At 44.7% G+C, this 15,403-nt stretch overlaps 1 protein-coding gene across 1 annotated transcript in view; it reads left to right on the forward strand.

The window, feature by feature from the left end:
- c5 (complement component 5) overlaps nucleotides 1-15,403 on the forward strand; it is a 71,489-nt gene that overhangs the window by 7,101 nt on the left and 48,985 nt on the right. The window contains exons 4-10 of the mRNA XM_061729639.1: nucleotides 1,219-1,289; nucleotides 1,381-1,478; nucleotides 1,562-1,644; nucleotides 1,722-1,812; nucleotides 3,667-3,775; nucleotides 7,164-7,296; nucleotides 8,451-8,566. Coding sequence (XP_061585623.1) covers nucleotides 1,219-1,289; nucleotides 1,381-1,478; nucleotides 1,562-1,644; nucleotides 1,722-1,812; nucleotides 3,667-3,775; nucleotides 7,164-7,296; nucleotides 8,451-8,566 — 701 coding nt within the window. The remainder of the gene's footprint in view (nucleotides 1-1,218; nucleotides 1,290-1,380; nucleotides 1,479-1,561; nucleotides 1,645-1,721; nucleotides 1,813-3,666; nucleotides 3,776-7,163; nucleotides 7,297-8,450; nucleotides 8,567-15,403) is intronic.

Below are 15,403 nucleotides of genomic sequence, written 5' to 3' on the forward strand. Positions count from 1 at the left end.
TGGTTTAGAACTAATGCCAAGCCAGTGTTTTAGGTGGGACGAAAGGATATTATGATCAATATTTTTAAAGGCAGCATTCAGTAGAATCAGGGTTTCCCTTTTGCCTCCATCAACAAATAGTAGGCGTCATCTGTCACGTTCACCAGAGCTGAATGTGTGCTATGCAGGAGTTTGAACCCTGGTTGAAAGGGGTTACAAAACTCATTTGAGTACATCAACAACTTTCCTTAATAATTTAGAAATACATTTTGATAATGAGAATAAGGGCCATTCCCAATCCCCTCCTAGTCCTACAGTTCAGCCCTACCCCTAAATTTTGTGCGTTCTCGTGAGGGTAGTGGTGTCCCAATTCCTCTTTGCATGTAGGGCTAGTGGGCATAACGAGGGCTAGTGTGTATCAATCTAGCCCTTCAGAGCGAGGGTTTTCAGATGCTGACTTCGTGACCGAGGGCCAGAAAAATTTCCCAGAATGCTTTACGTCATCATTTGCAGACTGAATCAAACAAAAAAACATGGCGGACATTTCTTATTTTTTTAGTGAATAAAATCAATATTTTGAGTTAGTTTCTGCATAAAAATGCGTTTTGATTACATTTCTAGTGAGAAATATATATTTTACTTTCATAATATTCACTCAGTGAATGTACATAATCACTCGCTTGGTCGTTGTTGCGTTGTATCTTCAGATCTCACCAGTTACACCAACACAGAGCCCACGGCGTACAGTAGGTTACGCGTCGCCGCGTAACCTACTGTACGCCGTAGGCTCTGCTCGATTTAACGCGGAACCATAAATCGCCGGCAGCTCTTCTCATCCCGAAAACATCGGAGCAAATTTCTTAACAGCCGTTATTTGGATAAACTGAGCCCAGGTTGGAGATCTTAACGGTTACTTTTACACCTGAAAAAATATTAAAACTTAATAAAGTGGCATATTAACAGCGCTACAGCGGAAATTAAAACAGCTTTTATCTCTGGGCTTCCTGATATGGTGTGACGTTTGTGCAAACGTAACTACGCAGTCGCTTACGTACCCGAACGTAAACCACGCAGTGACGTAGCAAGTGGTGTCCCAATCCCTAGGGAAGATTACAAAGACCCTACGCCTGTGGCTTCATTTTTAGGGCTAGTGGTAGAAAGTAGGGGGTGTATTGGGATTGGCCCTAAATCACATCATTATCATCAATTAGCTATTTTTCTCAATGTGTTTGTGTGCAGTAAAAGTGAGAGCATTCTCCATGAACCAGGAGCTTCACCCGGCCAATCGCAGCGTCTTCCTGACTTTCAAGGTAGGAGGACATGACTCATGACAGCCAGCTGAGAAATGTTGGTTCCTTTTACCACGATACAAACATGAGTGATTGATGTTGTCCCCAACAGGACCCTGATCAAACAACGGTGGATATTGTGGAGATGATCGATGTGAATAATGGAATCCCATCCATGCAAAACCCCTTCAAAATCCCCATCAAACCAAAGTCAGAAATCTAAAAATCAAATGTGCTGTCTTGTGTAATTGAAGATTATTCCCAATGATTAAATCAACATTTTTGGATAACAGGTTGGGAATTTGGACCATTGAAGCTTCTTACACGGATGATTTTAATACAGAAGCAAAGACCGACTTTGAAGTGAAAGAGTATGGTATGATAAACGACCACTGTGAAGTCAGCAGCCACAGCGGAAACCTGTAACCATCGAGTGTTTTTCTTCTGTATCAGTTCTTCCTAGTTTCTCCGTCCAGTTGGAACCAGAGAAAAACTTCATCAGTTACAGTCAATTCAGTCAGTTCAACTTCAAGGTCTCTGCCAGGTGAATAAACCACATGTGTTGAGATAGTAGGGGTGTAACCAGTACTCGAGTTGAGGGGGGATGAGGGGGGACGGCATCCCCCCTGAAATAAAAACAGTCGAAATCATCCCCCCCGAAATAAAAACGGTCCAAATCATCCCCCCTGTAAAACTGCCATCCCTCCTTTCCATCCCTTATGTCATTTCATCAATGAATGTGGTTTTACTGCTATTTCAACATTTAGAGTCATCACCAGAAAAATAACACCAGAAAAATAACTTATTTGACAATGTTCACCTGTTTCAAGTAGATTTTCACTTGAAATAAGTAGAAAAATCTGCCAGTGGGACAAGATTTATCTTACAAGCAAAAAAATCTTGTTCCACTGGCAGATTTTTCTACTTATTTCAAGTGAAAATCTACTTGAAACAGGTAAAAATTGTTGTCTTTTCCAGTGATGAGTCTTGTTTTAAGTGTAATGAGATTTTTTTACTAAAGTTAGACATTTTAACTAGAAATAAGACAAATATTCTTGTTAAGATTTTGAGTTTTTGCAGTGATCCATGTTACTTATCCTGTGAAGGACAGAGTCATATTGATAAGTTCAGAAAAGTGTTTTTTATTGTTGTGTTTTGATGTATTTGATGTAAGCCCAGTGGATATTTAAAGCTTACAGAAGGCTGCATTTAACTGCTCCTATGTCGTTCCTGCAGTATTTCTGCAGGTGTTTTGGTCACTGCTATTATTTGTAATATATTATATTATTTGTAATCAGCACAAATTATCTGTCCCCATATGATAAAATCCACCATCCCCCCTGATTTTATTTTACAACTCAAGTACTGGGTGTAACAATATATCGTGCCACGAAATTTCGCGATACAAAAACGTTACGATACGTGTCGTGGAGGTGACAAACTGTAGCGCGATATTGGGTTATTAATATTAATCTATTGTGTTAACTAGTAACATCCTATTGGTGCAGCGGGATCACGTGACGACCTCGACCCGCTGATGAAAATCTTCCTCCGCTCAGAAGAAACTAGTACCGTTTTGGTCCCGATCACGGGACTCTTGCAGGGTTTTGAGCTCTGACCTTTTACTTATGTAAGTCTGGTGTAGAGTTAAGCCTTACCTTATTAAATTAAACCTTTTTGGGGTGGTGAGTAGGATAAACACGGGGAAACTTCTGCTGAGTTCCAGTGTACTTTAATGTCCCTCAACAGTGTAGGATTTTAGAACATCAACACAGCACCTAGTGCCGTACTGTGGCGTATCACTCCACCCAATCTAAAACAGACTAATCACTACAGATAAACTGACTAGTGTCATTATAGTCCCTGATTTACATCAGAATATAAAGAATATATTATAAAAATTGTATGTATTTATTTACTTTTATTTATTTATTTAATTTTAGTTGTTAAATTTCTGGAAAAGAAAAAAGTAAAGTCGTACATGAGAGAAACTATTCAGTTTGTGGCAAAATATTTGTACTTGTATGAAACTGAAGATGCATAATGCAAACCTGACATTTACTTTTAGTTCAGTTTTTGGAAAATGGTTGGCCTGGCTTTCTCTTTAAAACTTAAACAGTTATAAAGCATTACAAACTGGAACAATAGGGCAAACGCACAGCATTGTTTTGTATTTTGTGTCTTTCTAATAAAAGACCATTTTTTCCAGTCATATGTTCCTCATTCAAGGTTGTTAAAAAAATACTGCTATAATATCGTATCGTTATCGTGACCTCAATATCGTGTATCGTACCGTATGGTGAGATTAGTGTATCGTTACACCCCTATGAGATAGTAGTGAGTGAATGAAGGATGGGTTTTGTTGACTAAGCCACACTGCTGTTTCCACCTGACCCAGGTATCTTCACGGTGCCCCGGTGGCTGATGGAGAGGTGTTTCTGCGCTACGGCTACGTTAGGGGGAAAGACCCTCCAGTCATCATCCCCAACTCAGTCACCAGAGAAAGAGTGAGAAACATGAACCCGCACAGTCTTCATCCACATCACACACACCAAACTGCAGCTGGGGAGTGTTTATAGGAGGGGGGTTTCTCTGAAGGAACAACTTTATACTTTATGCCTATATAACCCACCACAAGGGATAGGAAAAAAACCCATCAAGATTAAGCTTGTTCAAGCTATCGATATATCAAGTAAAAAAATGAGAGTGAGAGAAGCTTCAAGTGGCAACGCTTTTTTTTTTTGTTGTTTGTCTCGGCGCTGCTGAAAAGTCAGCTGGAGCCGTGAGCAGCTATGAAGTGACAGAGCTCCTGGTGGATCTGGTCGTTCCTTATCTCCCGTCTACATCCCTTTTTAATTCTTTCCTCATAGCTGGGAAGGAATTCATGAAAATTATGCACTTGGTGACAGGTTTTTGATATTTGACATGGTGTTAGGTTTGGACATAAGGTTTTCAAAAACCGCCGCAAACAAATTGGGACGGCCCCCTTTTTCCCGGTTTGCAGAATATTTAAAATTAATTAATAAGCAAGGCAATAGAGGCAGCATTGTAGGTGTGAAGTGAGTTTAAATATGCACAACTGATGTTTTTTGTGTGTGTGTTATTTTAAAGGAGCATGAGGCAGGATTGAGGCAAATTTATGAAAAAAATTTGTATATGTTTTAAGTTTTCTAGTAATAATGTCAGATGAAGCGTTCCAAACCAAAAAGAATGAGCCCTCTAGTGTATCTCTCCGTTGCCTTGAACAGGCTGTGTGCTGCAAAATGTGCTGCAATTCTGGGCTGGAATTTCCCGCGCTGTCCTGTGGATGTGACGTCACATGACGCTGCATGCACGTTCTCCCCATGGATCTATAATATTAACTGGATACAGTGCCCAAAATGGCCGCCCATTCATTTCAATGCATTCTGCTCAGCCAGCGCATGTGCCGAAAAAATCTCGGACTTCCTGGTTTACTTCCGCATACACGGGCCCATAGAGCATGGGCAGTTGAGTCACCTCCAATGATGCTCTGGGGCCTCCCATCATGCCCCGGGGCAACATCAATGGCACCGACACGGCCGTGACGTCACGCCCAGAAAGAGACTTTTCTTTGACTTTTCTGGCCGTTATAAAACATTTTTGACGGATATAAAGTCCATGACTTAAAAATATAGAATACAAAGATTAGTAATTGCCGGTGATTACAGCTGGAGGTGTCCTGTGAACAGTTTTAGAGGCTTCTCTTTTACTATTGCGGTCTATGGGAAAAAAGCTTTCTGGGCCACATGGGATTTTCTGTTGCAGTACCGCGGCTGGCCACTGGAAAAAATCGGCACACCTTCTGAGCGCGAGACTGGGGGACTGGTTCTCCCCGTTCTCCCGTGCCGGCTTCACTGTTGGCTGCAGTACCCCCGACGGCCGTCGTGGTGAAGGGTGGCGCTAGAGAGTCTCATTTCATAAAAGGAGCCTCATGCTCCTTTAATAAAATCCTATTCTTTCACTGTGACTTAGTTCTGAGGTTTTGTTCATTTTAAACCTGAATGAAGCCACTGTTCTCACCCAATCAGATTATTGACACTACAGTGATAGTGACCTGTCCAATTAACAGAAAATTGCATTCCTTGGGGGTGAAAATAGGGTTCTAGAGCCCTATACAATATTTTTATGTGACTCAATTCTAGAGATATGGAGTTTTTTCGGGCAAAAAATGACCTTGAAAATTAAATTTGACCTTCAACATGACCTTGAAATAGGAAATTTATCTCAGAATTGAGTTCCTAGCACCAAAAAAGTAGAAAAAAGGATAAAATACAACAATCTAGGACTGAGAGAAGCTGAGATATGACCTTTGGTCTTTTCGACGGGAGCCATTTCGAATTTTCTGCAAACCGGCCACTAGGGGGACGTCCCAATTTGTTTGCGGTGGTTTTTGAAAACCTTATGTCCATACCTAACACCATGCCAAATATCAAAAACTTGTCACTAAGTGCACAATCTTTATGATTTTTGACATATTCCCTCCCAGTTATAGTGGAAACGAACCAAACCGAGTCGAGTCGGGCTGAGTAGTGGAAAAGCGCCATTAGTGTAATTTTCCATCTGCAGTGTGGATCAGTCATACGGCCCATTCCAAGGCACTGTTCGACACATGAAATGGTCTGCCTACATCAACACACCTGATTCTAATCAAGGTCTACACAACTCTGTTGGTGACACAGTCATGTGTATTACACCGTGTCCTAACTGCACGCGAGCGTCCGACTATCACATCGCACTGCGTGACATCGGACGCTCTCTGTCCACGCTGAAAGCGTTAATATGGGCCCCCCACGTTATTTTGATTGACAGCTCCCATTGGTCAGTCTCAGACGACGACGTGTCAAACCCACATGGACCGACCGCTGTGATTGGCTGCGCGTCGTTTTAAGGGACGGCTGCACAGTACAGAGTAGGCTGCAGATAAATGCTGATGTTAAATCGTTTATTGATATTAATTGTTGTTCAACTCTAACAGGCCATATTATTGTGCTGAACTCGCTAACTACCCTCCCTCAACGGTTTAACAGTAGCTAGAGTACATTAACAGAAGCTAATGGTAAATTAATGTCTGCTCAGCATCCTGACAAAACACACAAAAATAACGGTAACTTCCAGCTCTCTGTCCATCTCCCTCCAGCAGCTGCCACTTTATTGAGGTTTTTGTAGTGAAATGAGGAAGAATCATAGAGATAACTTCTCATTTCAACTAACTGGATCAGCCGTTCCTCATCATGACTGTTTCCTACAGCGCTTTCAACCGGCTTTCAACGTGAGCAACAGGAAGAAACAGAAGCAGGGGGCGTCCGACAAATGTTCAGCTCAAAACGGCGCGCCGCGTCGCTGCGGACAGTTAGGACAGTCCAATAGAAAATAAAGCAATGGAATTGATTTTGTCGCTGACGCTCGCTCGCATCGCATGCAGTTAGGACACGGTGTTAGGATCACTGCTTTAAACAGTCAGACTGACAGACTGAAGATTGAAAACACCTGAGATTTTAACTACAGGACACAGTTTAACATGTCACTATGGTCACATTATTAGTCTTTTTCTAGGGATTACAATCAATTTCATCCAGATCAGTTTCCTCAGTTTGTCTTTCTGTTTTGTTTTTTTTTTATGATTCTGTTGAGCCGTGATTGAAAAGTAATGTCTGATTTTCATTAGTCAGTTTCAGTAAATTATTATTTATTGTTAATTATAGCAGCCTTGGGTTATTTCAGTGACCATGGGGGGTTGTCCTTTTTTTTGGAAGGGCGGCAACATTTTGTGCTACATTAAAATCAAAGTTTAAAAGCTAGTCTTGGTTATTGGTCAACAGCCTGTTCCTGTTCATGTTGGTGTACCGGTGCATCATGTCTGTGTTTCTCCTGTAGCTGTCCTCAACAGGTGAGCTGCATGTGACTGTGAACATGGAAAAAGTCCTTCAGAAGCATGATGGACCCAGAGACCTGAGCGGTTTGGTGGGGAAGTACCTGTACATTGCTGTGCTGGTACAGGAGGACACAGGTGAGTCACCTCTAGTCCAAGGCTGAACCCACACGGTTCTGGTTTACTGAGCCCCCCGTTTACACGTAGCAAAAACGGTGGGGTTTTCATGCGTTTTGGCCGTTCGTTTATACGAAAACGAAGCTCAAAGTCTCCAAAAACCATCATTTCTGAAAACTCCGGCCAAAGATTTGCAAAAATTCCGTCTTCACGTATGCTTGTAAACAGAGAGAATCGGACATTTATTCTTCAGAACGTCACATTATGGACAGAAACGTCACCAGCATCATGTGTGCGACCTGTGTTTACAATGGCTGCGTCCGAAATTCCATACTTCCACCCTAATGAGTATACAAAATGAGTATGCGAAAAAAATTTTAGTGCGTCCGAAACATTAGAACGTACTCAATAGTATGTACTATCCATACTCATTCTGGAGAAATGTATTAGTGTGGATTGATGGACACTAGCTGAGCAGAAACTTCCCACAATGCAATGCAGTGGTGTTTGGTTGCTAAGTGATACGTATATATGTATAATATTAAGTATAATAATATTATTATATAAGATTAATATTATAATAATAATATATAATGTCATCTTGTTTCGTTTGCTACTGCTGCTGTTACCATGGTAACAGCTGCTACTACTGCTGTTACCATGGTAACAGCTGCTACCGCTGCTGTGACACGTCACTTCCTTCCAACAGCCGGAAGTGACGTGTGGCTCTGAATAGTACGTCCAAATTAATGCATACTACTGATATTTACTCAAAAGTGTGCCGAACTTTAGTATATACTGTTTAGTATGGCATTTCGGACGCACCGATTGTGTTTGGCCACCGTCAATATTTTCTTGTATTTTACCTGTTTTATATTCTAAAGTCACACTTAAAAGTAACTCCACTTCTCTGTCACTCCAAATGAAAGACTCTCGACCATCTTGGAAGTAACTGGAAGTTACTCGTGTCATTTGTTGATGTTTTTTTCCAGGATTCTGATTGGCTAGCATGACTTTATCTTCTCGTTACACTGCCCCCTGTAGGTTTGGCTGCTCATAGCACCTTAACAGCGGGTTTATGCGTATCTACGTTCAAAACGTAGAGGGGGAAATATCTGTTTTTGTAAATACCCGGCTATGTGTAAACGTGGCCTAAAGCTGGTGTTGTCTCTCAGGTGGGATCACTCAGGAGGCTGAGTTTGCTTTGGTGAAGTTCGTCAAGTCACCGTACCATCTGAGCCTGATCTCCACCCCCCTCTTCATCAAGCCTGGACTCCCTTATAACATCCAGGTGTGTGTCATGATTGTTTCATCATTTGAAACCTTTTTATAATAACTGCCCTAAAGATATCCTCTTCATACTCTTTAAATGTGATGAACATAAATGTCATGTACACAGGTTTTCATTGCATGGATCTGAAGACAATGATCTGTCCTTCCATCTGAAAGATCCTCGTGTTCGATTGTCTGGTGCACCATAAGAAAACCAGGGAACAGAAGTTAATTCAAGCTTTTATTATATCATGCACAATGTTTTCCAGCCGGAGGTTTTAAACTTTTCTCAAACCACAGAGGGAGGAGAGAAATGCACACTGTGGTCCTTCAATCAAGCATATTTATACTGAAAAAGGGAGGTGTTTTGTACTTTATAGGAGCCGAACCTTATCTGTTGAATATTATCTGGGAGGCCGAATGCAGTGAAAGAAACTTAAACATGTCACACTTTCAGCCATATATTTTCTGTTTATCTCTAATCTGACATGCCAACCCAGCAAAGATCTACGACAACCCAGAGAAAAACAGGAGGGACCCATCAATCTTAAACATCCGTTCCTAGTCAGGGCCGAAAATTGAAAAAGCCCCTTAGAAAACAACATGGTAGGCATTTTTGAGGAAAAGCACTTTCTCTATTGTTTCTGTATGATTTTTTTGTGCTGAATCCATTTCTGCCGTATGCTAAGCTGTCAAAGTTATCGTTTAGTCATAATTATTGATTAATTAGCACAACTATTGATTTGTCGTCTAAAGTTAGAAATGGTGATCAGTTTCCTATTTGTCAATAGTAGATATATGATTGTTTGGTATCAATGTAAAGGGGACCTTCTCAGCTTTTATCTGAGCCCATGGTTGTGTTTTTCTGACAAACATAGAGGTCACACGGCCTCCTTAAACCATAAATTACACACATTTCCATACAATTTTTCGCCTAAACTATCTAGTTAATTTTATCTTCTGGGATCAAGAGATATCAACGACCCAAAAGACAACAACCACAATACCCAATGGACTTTGAGGAGTCAGGAAATGTATGATATAACCATACTTTTTTTGTGAGAAGTTATTATAAGGCTTGAAATAGCTGTAACCAGCTCAGTCCCATTCACCACCATTCATTCTTTGGACCAGCATTTTGTAAAGACTACCACATTATTAGTAAGCAATATTCAAAGGCCTGAGTGATTTTCATCAATTTAATTCATCAAAAATTTCACTGAACAATCAAATTTTTCCCCTCCTTGAACCGCCACCTTACTGTGGTGTTTGTGTGCCCGAGTGATCCTAGGAGCTATGTTGTCGGGGGCATTATGCCCCTGGTAGGGTCTCCCATGGCAAACAGGTCCTAGGTGACGGGCCTGACTAAGAGCGGTTCACGCCAATCATGGAGGAGAAAGAACAAAGGACCGTAACGTCGCCCGGATCGGCGTCACCGGGGCCCCTCCCTGGAGCCAGGCCTGGGCTTGGGGCTCGTAGGGGAGCGCCTGGTGGCCGGGTCTTTGCCCGTGGGACCCGGCCGGGCTCAGCCCGAAACGGCGACGTGGGCCCGCCTTCCCGTAGGCCCACCACCCGCAGGAAGGACCGTGATGAGCTGGTGCCATGTGGACTGGGTAGCAGTCGTGGCGGGGTGCTTCGACGACCCAATTCCTGAACCAAAACCCTCACAGTGGGGACATGGAATGTCACCTCGCTGGGGGGGAAGGAGTCGGAGCTTGTGCGTGAGGTTGAGAGATACCGGCTAGAGATAGTCGGGCTCACCTCCACACATAGCTTGGGCTCTGGAACCCAGCTCCTTGAAGGGGGCTGGACCCTCCACTACTCTGGAGTTGCCCAGGGTGAGAGGCGGCGGGCTGGTGTGGGCTTGGTTATAGCCCCTCAGCTCAGTCGCCATGTGTTGGAGTTCACCCCGGTGAACGAGAGGGTCGCTTCCCTGCGCCTTCGGGTCGGGAAAAGGTCTCTCACTGTTGTTTGTGCCTACGGGCCGAACAGCAGTGCGGAGTACCCAGCCTTCTTGGGATCCCTGGGAGGAGTACTGGATAGTGCTCCAACTGGGGATTCCATTGTTCTACTGGGGGACTTCAACGCTCACGTGGGCAATGACAGTGATACCTGGAGAGGCGTGATTGGGAGGAACGGCCTCCCCGATCAGAACCCGAGCGGTGTTTTGAGGTTGGACTTCTGTGCTAGTCATAGTTTGTCCATAACGAACACCATGTTCAAACATAAGGGTGTCCATCAGTGCACGTGGCACCAGGACACCCTAGGCCGGAGGTCAATGATCGACTTTGTTGTCGTTTCATCTGACCTTCGGCCGCATGTCTTGGACACTCGTGTGAAGAGAGGGGCTGAGCTGTCAACTGATCACCACCTGGTGGTGAGTTGGATGCGCTGGCGGAGGAGGAGGTTGGACAGACCGGGCAGACCCAAACGGATTGTGAGGGTCTGTTGGGAACGTCTGGCCGAGCCCTCTGTCAGGGACATCTTCAACTCCCACCTCCGAGAGAACTTCTCTCAGATCCCGGGGGAGGCGGGGGACAACAAGTCCGAGTGGACCATGTTCTCTGCCTCCATTGTCGACGCGGCGGCTCGAAGTAGTGGACGCAAGGTCTCCGGTGCCTGTCGTGGCGGCAATCCTAGAACCCGGTGGTGGACACCGGAAGTACAGGATGCCGTCAGACTGAAGAAGGAATCCTACCGGGCTGTGTTGGCCTGTGGGACTCCTGACGCAGTGGATAGGTACCGGCAGGCCAAGCGAGCCGCGGCTCGGGCAGTCTTGGAGGCAAAAACTCGGGTCTGGGAGGAGTTCGGGGAGGCCATGGAGGAAGACTTTCGGTCGGCCTCGAGGAAATTCTGGAGGACCGTTCGGCACCTCAGAAGGGGGAAGCAGTGCCGGCACCGTTTACGGTGTGGGTGGGGAGCTGTTGACCTCAACTGGGGACATTGTCGGACGGTGGAAGGAATACTTCGAGGATCTCCTCAACCCGACAGGAAGCAGAGAGTGGGGGCTCATCCATCACCCAAGCCGAGGTCACTGAGGTGGTTCGTAAGCTCCTCAGTGGCAGGGCACCGGGGGTGGATGAGATTCGCCCTGAGTACCTCAAGTCTCTGGATGTCGTAGGGCTGTCTTGGTTGACACGCCTATGCGACATCGCATGGAGGAAGGGGACAGTACCGCTGGAGTGGCAAACCGGGGTGGTGGTCCCTCTCTTTAAAAAGGGGGACCGGAGAGTGTGTTCCAACTATAGGGGGATCACACTTCTCAGCCTCCCCGGGAAAGGCTACGCCAGGGTACTGGAGAGGAGAATACGGCCGAGGAACAATGCGGTTTTCATCCCGGTCGTGGAACACTGGACCAGCTCTATACCCTCCGCAGGGTGCTCGAGGGTTCGTGGGAATTTGCCCAACCAGTCCACATGTGCTTTGTGGATCTGGAGAAGGCATTTGACCGTGTCCCTTGTGCCATTCTGTGGGGGGTCAGTGAGTATGGAGTCCTGGGCCCTCTATTAAGGGCTGCCCGGTCTCTATATTATCGGAGCAGGAGTTTGGTTCGCATTGCCGGCAGTAGATCAGACTTGTTCCCGATGCATGTTGGACTCCGGCAGGGCTGCCCTTTGTCACCGGTCCTGTTCATAATCTTTATGGACAGGATTTCTATGCACAGCCAGGGGCCGGAGGGGATCCGGTTTGGGAACCTCAGGATTTCATCTCCGCTTTTTGCAGATGATGTTGTCCTGTTGGCTTCATCGGACCGGGACCTTCAGCATGTGCTGGGGCGGTTTGAGGCCAAGTGCGATGCGGCAGGGATGGGAATCAGCACCTCCAAAACCAAGGCCATGGTTCTCCACCGGGAAAGGGTGGCGTACCTTCTCCGGGTGGGTGGAGAAGTCCTGCCTCAGGTGGAGGAGTTCAAGTATCTCGGGGTCTTGTTCACGAGTGAGGGAACGATGGAGCGGGAGATTGACAGACGGATCGGTGCAGTTTCCGCAGTTATGCGGTCGATGTACTGGACCGTCGTGGTGAAGAGGGAGCTGAGTCGAAAGGCAAAAGCTCTCGATTTACCGGTCAATCTACGCACCTACCCTCACCTATGGTCATGAACTTTGGGTAATGACCGAAAGGACAAGATCGGGGATACAAGCGGCCGAGATGAATTTTCTCCGCAGGGTGGCTGGACGCTCCCTTAGAGATAGGGTGAGGAGTTCGGTCACCCGGGAGGAGCTCGGAGTCGAGCCGCTGCTCCTTCACATTGAGAGGAGTCAGCTGAGGTGGCTTGGGCATCTGTACCGGATGCCTCCTGGACGCCTCCCTAGGGAGGTGTTCCAGGCATGTCCCTCCGGGAGGAGACCCCGGGGAAGACCCAGGACACGCTGGAGAGACTATGTCTCTCGGCTGGCCTGGGAACGCCTCGGACTCCCCCCGGAAGAGCTGGAGGAAGTGTCTGGGGTGAAGGAAGTCTGGGCATCCCTGCTGACTTTGCTGCCCCCGCGACCCGAGAACGGATAAGCGGAAGAAGATGAATGAGTGATGAGCTATCACATTTTTGTCTTCAGTGCTTTAGGCCTACATATTCATGCAACAGTCACTTGACTTTTGGCACTGACAAGATGCAGTGCATGGGTTTGGTTTGCAACCGCATCGGGATGTGTTGCATCCAATTGTGCAACCACAGGTCATTAGCTCCTCACAGGCATCGGAACTGCAGGAAGCAACATCAGTTTAGGAATGAGCACATTGTCCTCCATCACCCATCCCATATTTTCAGGGGGCAGGAGTACCGGGTACTGCAAATGGGCCTGCCGCCAGACCAAGCTCTGGAAGTGAACGTGCTGAATATGAAAGCTCAAAGCATCTCTGGTGGGCAGTAGTCTCTCTATTGTCAGACCCTTGACAAACATGCCGAAACGGACATCATTGATGTTCTCACTGACTGAACCCTTTAACTTTAACTTTAATCCAGGAAATTGGTTGATATATTTTAAATGACTTGATTAACTTAAACACATGATTCATCTTTTCAAAATTATTGTTACTTTTACTCACCCTTAATAGAGGAGATGAACACCACCACATATATTTTCACTGGCAACATCCATGTTAGCTAGTTGTCTCGCTAATTTGTTGTTGTGGCAACTCGCCACCTGCTGCTTGACTGCGGTATTTCAGCATCCTAACTGCCCACGAATTCCAGCACACAATCACCCACAAGATAGAAATAATATGGTGATATTATAAATTTCCTGAAACTGTATATGAAAGTGAGTATTGCTGTATTTGTTTTTTATGTCTCTGGTATTCTTAGGTGTCACAGACTTAATACAAATAAAAATAACAAAGGCGAAAATGGTGAAAAATTTACATTCTCTGGGGTTTCTGGAGCTCTATTGACCTCCAAGTATGTCAGAAAAGTTCAACTTTAGGTTTGAAAGACAGCTATAAATGTCTCCTTTAAAATGATACCAAACACAGTATTATTGGAACTTAGGAATAGCTTGATCTATGAGCCTAAACCAGGATAGGCAACAGCGTTTACAGTCCAATTTACCATAAGGGGTGGCCATCTTGAATGTGGGAATATAGAAAACCAGGGGTCTAATTTTTTTGGCATACGGTGGATTCTGGTTTGGGACACACTGATCTTTCAAAAAATGCTGTATGCCATCTTTTCCTCAAAAATGCCTACAGGGTTACATGATTCTGAAGTTACAGCCCAGTCTATCCTCTTCACCGTCCTCCCCTAAAGAAGAACTCAGATAATCAGTCTAATCATGAAAACAGGAGGTGGTTCTGCGCTGAGAGCAACCATCAATGTACAATCTTATAGAAAAAAAACAATTTCATAAAATCCTAACACATCCATTTTCTGTACCCACTTAATCCTGTACAGGGTTGCCGGGGGGTGCTGGGGCCAATCCCAGCTCCTTACAGATGCAAGGCAGGGAAAGGCAGGTTGCAGTCTAAAGACATTTAGTTAGTATTTAGCTATATTATATCATGTCTGTCTTTTTCAATCAGCATTTTTAAAAATATGCCTAGTCGGGGCAGATTGAAGTGACGGATTAATGCAAATACAGTACCTTTTATTTTAGAGTTTGAAGTGACAGCCAGTAAGTAATTAGTAGCTTTGACAATATGTCAGCTCTGTTTACAGGTTTACAATGGTGACTATAAAAACCTTGTCGTATATGTTTTAGACTGATTTTAGACACAAAAATACAAAAACAGTCTAATCCATACGTAAGAGTATTAGGGCCATGTAGGAGAAAAAATATTTGAGGGGGGAAGATTTTTTTTTATTGTGCACTTTGAGAAAAAGTCGAAATGTCGAGAAAAAAGTCGAAATGTCGAGATTAATGTTGAAATACAATTTCAAGAATAAAGTTGGCATTTCGAGAATAAATTTGAAATACATTTCGACTTTTTTCTCGACATTTCAAATTTTTTCTCGACATTTCGACTTTTTTCTCGAAGTGCATAATGAAAAAAAAATCTTCCTCCTCTAAATTATTATTTTTATTTTTCTCCTGCGTGGCCCTAGACCCCAGAGACCCAGAACATGACCCCCGAGCAATTATTACATAAACTGGCAGGTTTTTACCTGGCAGGTAAAAACTCCCATAGTGGGAGAAAAGCCTTAAGCCAAACAGTGGCAAGAAAAACTGCCCTTTAGGAGGGAAGAAACCTGGACCAGGACCTGGATCATAAGGGGGGACCCTCCTGCCGAAGGCCAGACTGGGGGTCGGGGACGTCAACAGCACACAGCAGGCATGTGGAAGCAACATTGGGATATTTTATTCCTGTGGAGCTAAAAGCTGCAGATGTCTGAGTTCTGGTCCCTGTAGAACTGATACCCAAC

This window comes from Cololabis saira, chromosome 9 (genome assembly GCF_033807715.1).
Source record: "Cololabis saira isolate AMF1-May2022 chromosome 9, fColSai1.1, whole genome shotgun sequence".
In the NCBI taxonomy this organism is placed as follows: Eukaryota; Metazoa; Chordata; class Actinopteri; order Beloniformes; family Belonidae; genus Cololabis; species Cololabis saira.